The following is a 14,597-nucleotide window of genomic DNA, read 5'->3' as shown; positions in this document are numbered from 1 at the left end:
CAAAAATATCTACAAAATTTAAAACAAGTCATCCTGTCTGTACAAAAAAGCTAATAGTCTATTCCAGATGTATAAATTGACAGCATTGCACATAAAAACGTCCATATTGAACAGTTTTTTGAACAAATACTATTGCCTTGGATGTTTTTTAAAGGGCAAAAAAGTAATTTTACGCATTAAATTTCAATTTTTACGTAAAAAACCTCCATATAAAGGTGTTCCTTCACTGCTTTTGCTCGACTTCAATGCATCTTTCCAATCACGTTCTGTCACTTCCCACCAGCATTCGTCGCTGATACACTTCACCTTTGCTGCATCACCAATTAGCTCATGGAAAATGCATTTCAACAGCATCTCGACCGAACTGGCATCCCTAGCCGGCTGGCCAAGAGAAAGGGGACACTGCAAAATTGAAGCATCCCATCATCACCTTGTTAATTTTCCAATCATCCTTACAATTTTTGCTTCCTCCCGTTTTTGTTTCCCGGTCCGAAACGCAAGCCAATCCTGCCCATATAACCGAATCGAAATTCAACACTGCACACATACAAACAGCGGTATCGTTATGATACGGTTGAGGCTTTTCCACAGTAAACAGATTGGCAGTACAGAACGGGAGGAAGTCCAAAACGGGATGAGAAAGGAAACGCTTCATCTTCAAACGAATAATTGCGATTGCATAATTAATGCAGTCCAGATGACAGGGATTGCAACAGGGGTGCAGATGTAATTGTGTTCGACGGGAATGTGTGAGAAGCACTAGGCCGAGTGAGAGCGATGGACACTCCCCCTGAAAGCTTATTTACAAAAGCATTCACTTACCTTCAAATGAGGCAAGCCTGATCCGGGGTTTTTTTTTATATTGAGCGTAGTTTTTTGCGCTGGGTCCCAAAAGCAAATAAATAATGATTAATTTTATAGCATTTTTAACCCATTTTTATCCTTTGGGTAGGGAGCAGGGTGTCGAAAAAAAGCAGTCGAAACCGACTGATTGACAAATGCTTCTAAAAGCTATCAAACCTCTCTGAACGGTTCGCAAAATGCACAGTACAATTACCTGCGTTTGTTAGCAGCAGAGAGCAGAGCAAAAAACACCGTTGACACACATCCTCTCGCTTGTGATTTACAATTTTAACGATATTTTGTGGCGTTTCAATTAAAATGTGGCCAACGCAAACGAAGAACGGTAGACCGTGACTTCGAAAAAAGGATTATTAACATTATCGAAGTACATAAAGCTCACCTACATCGTCAATCAAAGGGGAAATAACAACATTTCTCCCATTCAAGGACACCATCCTTTTAACAGCATCCGGCCAGTGGTGTTGGAACTATTGAATTGGGAAAAGCAAATATAAGCTCGCCTGTTGCATGTAGTAGTCCTTTAGCTTGGTTTGCTTTTTTATCTGCAAAAAAATCCTTCAAATGCAACTATTCAAACAAGGCAATTTGGTCGAATCAAAATTCCACCGATTGAATATTGGGGCTTCCCTTTTACTCTGCTCAACCATTCGCGCCCATCCCACACCGGGAAGGCAAGCTTCAAAAGCTTTCACGAGTGCTTTTATTTTGTTGTTTGTTGATTTGCCTCTCCAAGAATACTGCGCTGCATCGATGGATGGGTTTTTGTTATTTATTAAGCTCAATTTAATCTTCTTTTTTTGTTGTTGTGTGTAGAAATAAACGACTACCCATCACCATTTCTCAGTATCGTATTAATGCTCGTCTCGACAGCACCTGCCACCTGCCAATGGTGCCGTTCAAGCAGCAGCAATCGAAGTTGATAAACGGCATTTTGTTCTGCATTTAACGCCTGTTTGCAATTAAAAAATTCTTTCTGCTATCGCGCTTTGAAATCACACACACACACACACACCCACACACACACACACACACACACACACACTGCGATCCTCATGACGTTAAATCATCTCTCTTTTCAGTCACGGTCAAATTCAATGTACTGCTGCTCATCTTTGCCACCTTGGGCGTCCTGTCGTCCGTGCTCGTTCTAATCGGATTAAAAATGGTACGAATCAACAAGCGCACCTTGTTATTTTTTGTTTTGTTTTCTCCCCTCCGGCAAGGAATTCCACCGAAAAGATTTTCTTTTAAACTGTTTCGCTTTTTCTTTCTTTCATTGCCTTTTTTTTATTTCTCCCGTTCATCAAATCTCTGTCCGGTTTTTAACCTTTCTAAAACGGGCTGCTTCATTAAATGCTATCGTTTGTTTGTTTTTTCTCTCTATTTTTCTCTCTCTCTCTCTCTTTCTGTTTTTTTTTTCATTTGCAGAACAACCGTGGCCTACTGTTGCCATGGATCGGGGTCATGATAGCGGATCTGCTGGTCGAGTGTGCACATTTTGTCTATCTCATCGCCATAGAAACGGTACGGTAAAGGATTTGACCCTTCATTGTGGATGTGTTTTATTTTAAATTCCATGCTACAGTAATAGAATAAGCAGAACCTTTTTTTCTGTCCCTTCCTTCGTCAATGAAGTCAGTAAGCAACATTGTGTGACTTATGTTTTTTTGTTTTGTATCTCCTTTTTCTATACATTTCAGCTTAAATTTGAGCCATTGACGGCGATGCTGTTTACCATTGATTTTTTCATCATGTGTCTTAATGTAAGTAAATTGTTTTATTCCACCTAGATTTATTTCAACACACGCACGGTATGTTACTGATTAATGTAGGGATTAAGAACAGTCAAGCGTCGATTTGACGGGGACAAACAATTAATATCATGTCAGCCATTCATAAACGATGAAAGTTTTAATTTTCCAGCTGTTATATAAACAGATAAAAGTGAAAAATCAAGCTTTATTGATTGAGGCTTCGTTTGATGTACCGTTTGGCTTACTGTGTGACCTGTCAACGTGGCTGTTATAAATTTATTATTTCGTAATGGAGACGCCTAGTACATCATGTATATTTTGAAAATGAACATTTTTTTTATACTATGCGAGGTGAATAGTATGCTCAAAAGCTGTACTTTAACATGTAACAAATTTTTATGTATAGGCCCTGTCAAAAACTGGGATGATATTTTTTTCCCCCTTTTTGATAGCACTTACTTAAGTACTAACATAAAAACAAAGTTCAACAAATTAAAAATGCAATTAAAAATACACAAAATGCTAAATGCTTAACAAACTGATACTGGAAGCTTATCTGATAATAGAGTAATTGAATCAACCAAGTCTGTAATGATTGTTATGAAGTAATTATTTTTTATACTGTATTTCTTATCAGAACATTTACACGATGGAGACGCCTAGTTTCTTATACTTTTTTTAATTCAAATTTCATAATTTTTATTTAACTTATTTTAAATGTTATCAGCTTTATTTAATCGAAAAAAAAGTTAAAAAAGATGAAAAATGAAATTAGAATATTGTGTATGAATTAGAATATTAAAATTATTATTTTACCCGTTCAGTGTTGTGGAGGCGCCTAGCGCAGCACAAAGCATTACTAACACTAATTGTAGACAGTACAAGATTTATTTCAATCATTAAATATTTTAATATTATGGATTGTTCCTGCCTACTAGTAACCAATCATTTGATTGGGTATCAAGAATAAACAACAATTCGATCATGTTAGCCAGCAATGTTATCGATTTCCCCAACAAACTGTACGTGTAACGGAATTTTTCCAAGAAAGCCAAACAATTTCCTCCAAAACTAATGTTCCCTTCCACCTCCATACGCGGCATGTTGTGTTTTGTTCGTACAAATGTTAACAACAACCATCCAGCAGCATGATGTCTGTTTTCGCTAGCAAAAACACAATTTCACGCAGCCGGGTCGCCGGAAGCAAACCCAAACTACACAATTTCAGCGCGAAATTGTTAACCCTTGCCCCCTTTCTATCGAGCTACCCCACAGACTGTTAGCTTTATCGCCACGAGCCTTACGCTACCAAACAGCTTCCCGCAACCCGGCCGATGCCTTTCTACATCTCAATTTCTCGCTTTGTTCTCGTTGCAGATTTACTGTTTGCTGTGCGTGATATCGCAGTACCAGGAATATAAAGCTGGCCGCGGACAGGCCGATGACGATTCGTACACTTGCGTAAGTACCCAAATTCCTGTTTCCCGGTTTTATGATTGAACTTCCCGCTAAATCCCTCCGGCACAGTAGCGCACAATCGATACAACCAGCCCGCCGCCGGTTAATTACCTTTCGAAGAACGCACGGAAGAACGCTTCTCATCCTCAATCCTGTACATAATTATTGCGTTTGACTTCGATTGGCCCAACAGCTTTACAGCTGTGCTGTTGACACGCGCCCCCTGCTACGGTGCTGTTGCTGAGTTCTGAGAAGCGTCAAATTAAATAGAGACATCGCCTGGGACGCAACATCGCTACACGGTTGTTTTAATCGGAAGCCGATAAAAGAGAACAACCAAAGCAGTGTCTGTTTAGATGTGAAGTGAAGAAAATCAATACGCGAGCTAGCGAGCTTGTTTCTGAATCACTTTATATATCCCGTTCCGGCTGGCTGATCCGCTCATTCACAGCGTTTTATCAAGATTAAATTATATTCAACACGTTTCCATTGCACGAAGCTTACCCTGAAACGGCTTGCCGGAGCGGTTGCAAACATTAACCGCTCCAAGAGTTCAAAGTTTCCGGAGTTTTGGGAGTCGGTGGCCACCCTGCTCTCCGACCAATAATTCATAACATCCGCGGGAAGTGCCGCACGCGAAAAAAAGGCGGAACAGCGGAGCAGCGTGGAGAAATTGTACTCAGACCCATTAATCATAATATGAACAAATAAATTCCGGCGTTTCGCCACGACCAAACCGACCGGATTTAATCTCTCCGGCGGACACGGGTGGGTGGTCGTAGGCAGAAAAATAGCCCCTTGTAGTGGTGGGGTTTTCCCCCCTCTCACATTGTGACATTTTTCCACGAATGATTTATCCTTCTGGGGTTTTGGAAAGTAAATCCGGAATTGGTGTGAAAGGTTTTGAAGAATAGCTCAAGATTGCAATGCTTACGATCTTCCTGAGCAGTGTGTATGTGTGTGTATGTATGTATGTATGTATGTATGTATGTATGTGTGTGTGTGTGTGTGTGTGTGTGTGTGTGTGTGTGTGTGTGTGTGTGTGTGTGTGTGTGTGTGTGTGTGTGTGTGTGTGTGTGTGTGTGTGTGTGTGTGTGTGTGTGTGTGTGTGTGTGTGTGTGTGTGTGTGTGTGTGTGTGTGTGTGTGTGTGTGTGTGTGTGTGTGTGTGTGTGTGTGTGTGTGTGTGTGTGTGTGTGTGTGTGTGTGTGAATCTACAATAATGAGCTTTTCGCGCGATTATCATATCAAACGCACATGAAAGCGCTTTTGATTGACACGGTAACAAATTAAACATGACAAGGTGCCAAATAGGACGACGTGTTACATGTTTGCGAAAATGGAATTCAAAAAACACCTCTCCAAAAATGGTATATAATTCGCTTTCCATGAGAACTCATTTTCTAGGATCAGAATGTAACACATTAAATGGTTGTTGAGTATGATTAATAACTCAATCGAAAGTCAGTAGGTAATTCTAATTTAATTGCATTTCATGAGCAATTCAAATATTTCAATTTGATTTTGATTAATTGAACAGCTATTCACTAATGAAATTACCACTCAACCAAACATATTTCCTTTTTACACCGTTTTCGACCCCAAATAAATAATGTAAAGCTGCTTTTAAACATTGTTCAACTATAAGTAAACATTTGACATCTAACTACAATTCTGATGCCTTTCTGTCCAATCCCAACTAAACATTTGCTTACCCCAATATTAACGTTTGTTTGACGATTTTATAGTCAATTATTAGTGTTGCTAGGTTTGTAGCAATCGGTTCGTTGAGTCGCAAATGGTAAAGATAATTTTACACACTTTCTATTTATTTGAGCAATTTTAAAATTGGTACTGGTCTTTCCGCGTTCTAATTTGCAACTAATTTGCGGTTTGCGATGGCGCCCTGTTCTCGATCAGCTGTGCGAACCTGACCCTGGTTGAACCGCTTCCTAATTGGTCATATTCTGGGAGATCTAGTTGTCGTACAGTTGTAGTACGCCATCTGTCGGGTAAAGTGGATACTTGATGTAGCTGATCTTGACAGATCGATGTTAATAAAATACAAATAATACGGTCTAGAACGCATGTGGTCGATATCGTGCCAACAATTAGTTTTGATGGTATCGAGATAAATTATTAAAAAATTAATTCATACTATTTTTGCAAATAAAGTCACAAGCAAAAGTCTGAACTCCATACAGGAAAGGGATAAAGTTAGGGGTATCACTTGTTTAGTTACGATTAAACGATTTTCAGATAGGCATCAGTATTTCAGTCAGACGTCAAATGTTTACTTATAGTTAAACAATGCTCAAAAGCAGCCTAACATTGTTTAGTTGGGGTCGAAAACGGTGTATCTTCACAGTGTTTACTTACTGTGAAAAACGCTTAATTGTTAAACCAATGGTTACCATCATATTCATCATCATATTCATTATCTCATCATATTCATTATCATTATGTTATCATCATATACATGGTCAATAAAATATCCTTACGTTTGATATTTCCAATTGTTACATTAGATTTTTCGTACTATGAGACAAAATGGTACAATAGATTTAGAATTAACATGAATATTTCATCAACTATGCCGTTCAAAGAAGGCTTTAAAGATAATGAGCTTTAATGCTTTAATGGCTTTAGTGCTGATTTGATGCTTTATCAAGTAAATTTTCCGCAAATTTAATATTTACTTTAAAGCCTGAATATATCGCCTGACCAGTTAATTTTGTTTATACATTTTAAATTCCTTTTTTTATAAACATTAATTGCCAATCTATTTATTAAAATTAAAAACCAACACGAAATTTAAATTCTACGTAATTTGTAAACCAAATATTCGACCTCCAAACAGACACATTACGAAGAATATCCGCATTGTATTGAAAGCATTTTTGTTTGTCTAAAAACTTCCGAATTCCATCGTCCAAGATTAGCCGAAATATGAAAAGGTTTGCAAAAACATATCTTTATTTTTACTCCACCAAATTCTACAAAGAAGGCCAACCCAACCGTGGAACTATGATTTGCATAAATGTGGTGACCAGAACGCGTACACTTTTACCCATCCGAAGAATGCGCGACGGCTTGATAACCCTACCGGTAGTCTCTTGTTAGGACCTTTTCCGTTCTCTCCTTTCCACCATTATCCCAACCAAACACCCCAGCTTTACCGTACGCTCATCTTTAATTCGGTGAATTTTGAATTTTCTTTTTTTTTTTTTAATTTTTAATACACAGCCCACCAACATACAGTACAGTCCGCCGGCGCCCACCTGTCTACCGCAGGCCAAAACGACAACGCTCAGCCCCGTCATCTGCCCGCACTCGAACTGCACCCTCATCCCGGAGGAGACGCAGATCAATGGAACGTTCGTGGGAAGTATGCTAAAAACCCGCCCACCAGCCCAGGACCCGGTTCAGTAGAGTCTCCTAACGGTTCGAATCTCTGTTTCCGCATTTTGCCCCTCGCTCGCACAGGTGTAGCATCGTTCCCGCTAAGGCCGCCGCCGACGGTCCGTCCGCCGAGAGGGTCGCTGCTGAAGAAGCACGTCAAGTTTTCGGCCAGCGATAAGCCGAAGGGCTGCTGCACGGGCATCATCCATCCGGAGAACATCATCAAAGACGCCACCAAACCGAACGGCCACATGATGGTGGCGATCGAGACGCTGCCCGGTAAGTGAGGCCTCTGTGTTGTTGTTGATTTTGGATTTGTTGAGGTGCGTTTTTTTGTTGCTTTGTTTTGCTGTTTTGCCGTGTCCGTGTTACTCGCTTAAGCAATTCCACGAACGAGACGAGATGAGTTTTTAATAGAACCCGCTGCTGCCCGTGATTGTTAAATAACCATCCTTTGCGGATGCCTTATTTAAGGGTTCTGTTATTTGTGCATGCTTAATTCGTCCTTTTGCCAATCTATGGTTAATTATATCGCTACATGATTTGAATTATAATTAACATAAAATAGCTCGACAGCCTCTAACAATCTTGTCAGGTGGTGAAAGTCTCAAATTAAAAATCTTCAGTACAAAAAATCACAGGTTTTCATAAGGAACTCCTGGTATATGTCCAACCAGTTTAGAGAGGAAATATAGAACACTTTTTATGGGGTAACATTTTACCAAGTATAGAAAAAGTTACCATGTTACAGTACATGTTTTTGTTTGTCCATTCTACTGCGATCAACGCTCCCGTTTTGTGATACTAAATATCACAAATTAAACTGAATTTCTATCTGCAGCATGTGCACTAGAAGCTTTTACGAACTCGTCAGGCTGACCAATTACCTAGAATCGGCAAGGCTCTGTGTCTGCATTAAAATAGATGCGGAAAGCTTTCCAAAAATTCGCTACCATGGCAGCTATTTAGATGGAAAGCGATTTATAGCCACCTTCAAAAAGGCGAACAATTTTTGACGTTGGAGAGAAAAAAAAACGAATAGATTGCCTGGAATAATGTTTACCGTCTTTTATCAGACAAATAAAGCATTTGGAAAATGTTTGGTTTTAACTTTTCGAATCCATCCCTCCATGTAGTGCTTGTTTTTATGATCCATTGAAATGTTATTTAAACATTCTATGAATCTAAAAGCCCTAAGCTAACGCAACAATAAATGAAGTAAATTTTGAATGATGTTAGTTGCACACATTCAGCTATTCTGAAATGCTTTGAAAAACAGTTCTATTTTATTTATTTTTTTATATATTTATATATTTATTTATTTCTTTATTTCTTTATTTCTTTATTTCTTTATTTCTTTATTTCTTTATTTCTTTATTTCTTTATTTCTTTATTTCTTTATTTCTTTATTTCTTTATTTCTTTATTTCTTTATTTCTTTATTTCTTTATTTCTTTATTTCTTTATTTCTTTATTTCTTTATTTCTTTATTTCTTTATTTCTTTATTTCTTTATTTCTTTATTTCTTTATTTCTTTATTTCTTTATTTCTTTATTTCTTTATTTCTTTATTTCTTTATTTCTTTATTTCTTTATTTCTTTATTTCTTTATTTCTTTATTTCTTTATTTCTTTATTTCTTTATTTCTTTATTTCTTTATTTCTTTATTTCTTTATTTCTTTATTTCTTTATTTCTTTATTTCTTTATTTCTTTATTTCTTTATTTCTTTATTTCTTTATTTCTTTATTTCTTTATTTCTTTATTTCTTTATTTCTTTATTTCTTTATTTCTTTATTTCTTTATTTCTTTATTTCTTTATTTCTTTATTTCTTTATTTCTTTATTTCTTTATTTCTTTATTTCTTTATTTCTTTATTTCTTTATTTCTTTATTTCTTTATTTCTTTATTTCTTTATTTCTTTATTTCTTTATTTCTTTATTTCTTTATTTCTTTATTTCTTTATTTCTTTATTTCTTTATTTCTTTATTTCTTTATTTCTTTATTTCTTTATTTCTTTTTATCCAATTATTTCTTTTTATCCTTATTAATGTATGTTTATGTATTAATGTTGTTTATTGCTTTACTTCTTTATTTCTTTATTTCTTTATTTCTTTATTTCTTTATTTCTTTATTTCTTTATTTCTTTATTTCTTTATTTCTTTATTTCTTTATTTCTTTATTTCTTTATTTCTTTATTTCTTTATTTCTTTATTTCTTTACTTCTTTATTTCTTTATTTCTTTATTTCTTTATTTCTTTATTTCTTTATTTCTTTATTTCTTTATTTCTTTATTTCTTTATTTCTTTATTTCTTTATTTCTTTATTTCTTTACTTATTTATTTCTTTATTTCTTTATTTCTTTATTTCTTTATTTCTTAATTTATTTATTTATTTATTTATTGATTTATTGATTTATTTATTTATTTATTTATTTATATATTTATTTATTTATTTATTTATTTATTTATTTATTTATTTATTCATTTATTTTTTTTTATTTATTTATTCATTTATTTATTTATTTATTTATTTATTTATTTATTTATTTATTTATGTATTTACTTGTTATTCATTCTTTCATTTTTTTTTTATAAATTAATTAATTAAATTATTAATTAATTTATTTATTTATAGAATAAAATAATCGAGCATAAAAAAACTATAGACCTACACAAGTAATTTCTATGTGTTACATTACATCACAAAAGAGATAAAATAAATATTGAAGAAACACATGTTACAAAAGACCAAACTAAAAGTCGTTTAAATACGCTTCGCTGAAAGTGACTTAAGTTTGCTGCTGTGTAGGAGTTCATAAAACACTCGCGAACTCAATCGATTGGACGCACGATAGCACAATACAAAGATTTTTAGCTGAAAGTGTCTTGGAAATCTTTACCAACACGCTACATGAAGCCTACTAAGCGGTTCGGTTTGGAAATGCAGTACTCGTAAAGATCTGCTGCCTAATTGCACACCTAAATCACGCACAGAATTAGTTCTGGGCACTGAATTGTCTGCGAGTCTTTGTGGTTGTACAGTATTGGAAATGTTGTTTTTTTTCTCGAGAACGTTCGCACTGAGCATTTGTTGACGTTGACACTCTCGGCTAGAGACAAAACTAGTTATGTATTAAAACCATTTATTGTTTAACCATACAATGTGTTGATAGTACTTGAAATGAACTGAAGCACTATCTAGGAAACAAAAAAAAAACTATCAAAGGAAACCATTTGGTCCGGAAATTAATTCTAGAATCAATATCCAACTAACGCTAAGCATTAAAAAAGCTTTTTTTCTTTTTGTTGCTGAAAATTGCATCCACTTTTTAACATTGACAGTATCGATATTACTGACAAATAGGAATATTATTATAATATCGTATGGTTTAAACGAAACGTACGTTTGGAATAATTTCAACCATCATCATCATTTGTTGAATTTTAATCCTTCGTAGAGAAATATTATCAAAGTCATCCTTCAACTAATGCTAGTATTTAAATAGAATCGAACGCAATACACAATATCTAATCTGCTTCTAAATGTCCGCTCACTTCTCACATCTCATTTCCAGAGTACAGCGAGGATAAGCTTTCCTGGCACGAGCAAAAGCTGTCCAACGTCAATCAACTGTATCCGAGCGTAAAAGGCTCGACCGCGCAGCACCATCAGCAGCAGCCCGAACACTAACCACTCTCTCTCTCCCATCGGTGAACAACCCACACCATGTCAAACTGTGGCCCTAATCGAATTCCTTTAAGAGTAAGCACTCCCTCCCCGGAATTCGATCGTACGTACGGATGTACCGCAATGCACACGGCGGAAGCACCCATAATAACAGGGCACAGGGCGCTGCTATAACGAGCAACGAGCGGAACAGAAGAAAGAAAACAAGCCAAAACGATCACTGGAATGCGTAAAACGGCCACAGTCCAATCTAGTTTTTCGAGCGCTTCCTACAGCTATCATTTCGCAGTTTTACGACCCCCACCGTTGCTCGTGTTGTTCGATAGAGTTTCGAGCGCAAGGGCATAGTTTTTATTTTATTTTGGTTTTTGCCGGTCAAACAGATACCGAGCAGTAGTGATACTTTTCGTTTAATGTCCTTCCTCATAGCAAAGCAAAAAAAGAGGCGATTGCCTAATGTCAATGACCGTACCAATGACGACGGCGCCATCAACCCCGAGGGGGTAGAGCATATTCATTAACACAGAGAAGGACTCTTGTTTTTTGTGGAAATTCATTTGAAAACAAATTTGCAATGACCACACGCCTAACATAACACGCCATAACCATTCCAATTGGATGTTGCTGGAAATGGAAAAGAAATGAACAGGAAGGAACGAAGGTAGAGAAAAAAGCACCAAATAGTCTTTACAATTTTGGGCCATTAACTGGAAAGCAAAACACGCCACAGTGATCAGCCGCTCTTCAGGCTGTGGTTTTGTCGGCTGGCTGGAGACTTTCCAAAAGGATGGCCATTTTGAAAGCATGGACCGGCGCCGGTAAATCATTCGAAGTGGAAGGTAAATCAATGCGAACGAGTGTCACTTGAAGGTAGCCATTCTAATGTCCTTCCCTTATCCTGCAAGATGAGCCCCCTCCGGTTGTTTGTTAGTATTATTATCGGGCAAGCATTTCTAAATCATTATCCAGCATGTGATAAATGAGTGACGCACAATGATCGTTTCTGTGCTTTACCTTTTTTTTAGCCCCCTCCGAATGAGCTCGAAACACCGTATCAGTATTGCAGATCGAGGCACGATTTCACCGCACCACTTAATCAGGCACGGTGTGCTGCTCACCTGCTCATCTGCTAACACAGCTCCCACAGCTTGTTCGTTCGTTAGCGCAATGACTGGTTGAATCAGCGAAAATAATAAAAAAAAACACTTTTAAATGGTCGCGGGTTTTTGTCTTATGCCCGCCTTTTGCCACCCAAACCCTCGGTTCGGCGAGACATCTCTCAAACTCAACGCATCATTATAGAGCGCGGCTGTCTGGGACCCTTGTGCCGTCACCTGTCGCCTTTCAACCGGCGGACCAACAAAAGCGAAAACCGCAGTGACGGATGGATGGAAGCAAAATTTGCCACCCTTAGCCTTTTGTGTCGTTTCATCCCATTGACTCGCTATCCGCTCCTCCACAGACGCGTGGTTGCTGAGCTCTTCCTTGCGCCTCGCAACGCGCCTGAATGTATGCAAAATGAGCGCAAATTATTTCTCAAGTGGCTGCGGGCTGAGCGTACAAAAGAGGGGCGAGCTTTAGACTGTCACAAAAAAGGAACACACGCTGTCCATGTAACCTCCTCTCCTTTTCCTCCTTTTTTTATTCTTTCTCATCCCCCTCCCAGGTCGTTAATGTTGCCAATGTACTCCCGAAGCTGATCGCAGGAAATGCCGCCAGTCAGGATAAATGACACTTCCTTGGTGGGACAACGGTCACCGCCCACCGCCTAACCCCACCCAATTCCCAAACCCCAAGGGGTCCAGTGGGCGAAGCAGCAATTAATTAGTGCACGGAAAATCTCGTTGATGTTTTTGTTTTCCCCTTGTGCGAGACATTGCCTTTGCCGCTCGAGTCCCCCTACCCGCATGAAGAGGGCCCGGCCATTTTAAACTGCTTGCGCTCGGGGCTCAATGTCAAACTTGAGGCGGCGTTCGGGGTCAAAACGGGGGAAGGGGTGTCGATGGATCGAAATACCATTTCCTTCCCATTTCGCATTTCGGGCAAAGCAAGGGAAGAAGTGTGCCTTGGGCCGGCCCCGTTGCTCGCGAGCGGGCGTGCTCGATCGAGGTTAATTGTAATCGCGCAATCAGCGTAAGATATGAACAAGGTAGAAATGCAATTATTTTATAATGAATCAATGCACCGCACTTGCCGCTTTTTGTGCTGTCGCATGCTCTTTTCTTGCCTGTGCGGTTGTTGGAGCTTGCTCGCGGTGTTGCTTCCTTTTGAGTGGGGTGTTGTCGTGTTTTTTGTTTGTTTGTCGAGTTTCAAGCGTTCGGTTCAATAGCGCTTCTTAGCAAAATTGAGTGTTGCTCGTGGTAATGTAAAAGTGGTATATGTGGGTTTAAAATGAACACTGCGCACACTTACAATTATAATTAGGACACGATTTTGCGTGGGGGAAAGAGCGAAACATTGAACGAGAGGAAAGTGATCTCGACGAACGATCGTGAGTAATAGCATGAAATAATCATATTTATTGCTCTTTCGTAGAAGAAATCAATCACGTGTCTTGAGGGCTACGGATTTCTGTCCCATGATCGACTCGTGAACGAACCAAACACCGTGCATATATACACGATAGCGTTAAGCAAGAAGACAGACCACATAAAACATGAACTGTGCTGATGACACAGCGCACGCTTGGGCTTTACTCTCGGATGCAACGTCAGTGGGCAACGCAAAGCAAGCAGATGCGAGAAAATGACTGCTTGCCAAATCCAAAACCGTCACCATGAACTAAATTACAGGAAACCGGTAGCGACTGTGTGTGTGTGTGTTTTTTTAGTTTTGTGCGTTTCATTTTATACCAAAGTAAGGGGGAGGGAATGTATGTGTAACAGTGGAGAGTAGCAGACGGTAGACGGAATGAACACAGCTGAGAGCTGTGTGGCAAAACTGTGTGATATTTAAGAGTATTTACAGATAAAAGGGAAAGAAGGAAACCAATTGATTGTAAGGGGTACGACGGGCGGAAGGGTGTAGCTGAAGAAAGGAAGTGTAAAAATGTGAGGTGCGTGAAGAAATATATTTGTATCCGTACCGATTCACAGAGCTAGCCATTGAATCGGGTGTGTCTTACTTGGAACGATTTCTACCTTTCTACCGTGTGATTTGTGATGGAAAGAAATGGATTCATAGAAACGGGTAAGTGTTGATGTGACATCAAAGTGCTCTGTAATCAAAACGGGATTTATCAATGTGCTCTTTTAAACTTGTAGTTTTTTCTTAACAAAACGCCAAAAAAAGTAGTAAATAATCAAACTGCGTATTCATGTGATTGATTATTCTGGGTCTGATTTTACAACCTTTTTTACAGCAATTGATGACAGATTAGTTGCTTAAACTTTAAGTACCGAAAACTAAATTTAAAAAATCGAAATCTTGCTTCTT

At 37.9% G+C, this 14,597-nt stretch overlaps 1 protein-coding gene across 1 annotated transcript in view; it reads left to right on the top strand.

Annotated features, from left to right (window-relative positions):
* LOC120949524 (uncharacterized) overlaps window positions 1–14,285 on the top strand; it is a 64,742-nt gene extending 50,457 nt beyond the window's left edge. Inside the window, exons 4-10 of the mRNA XM_040366879.2 lie at window positions 1,944–2,029; window positions 2,293–2,388; window positions 2,565–2,627; window positions 3,996–4,079; window positions 7,321–7,462; window positions 7,561–7,755; window positions 11,050–14,285. Of these exons, the coding sequence (XP_040222813.2) occupies window positions 1,944–2,029; window positions 2,293–2,388; window positions 2,565–2,627; window positions 3,996–4,079; window positions 7,321–7,462; window positions 7,561–7,755; window positions 11,050–11,165 (782 nt within the window). The 3' untranslated portion in view covers window positions 11,166–14,285. The remainder of the gene's footprint in view (window positions 1–1,943; window positions 2,030–2,292; window positions 2,389–2,564; window positions 2,628–3,995; window positions 4,080–7,320; window positions 7,463–7,560; window positions 7,756–11,049) is intronic.
* The last annotated feature ends 312 nt before the right edge of the window (window positions 14,286–14,597 follow it).

This window comes from Anopheles coluzzii, chromosome 2, assembly GCF_943734685.1.
Source record: "Anopheles coluzzii chromosome 2, AcolN3, whole genome shotgun sequence".
In the NCBI taxonomy this organism is placed as follows: Eukaryota; Metazoa; Arthropoda; class Insecta; order Diptera; family Culicidae; genus Anopheles; species Anopheles coluzzii.
This window is presented reverse-complemented; position numbering and strand designations above follow the sequence as displayed.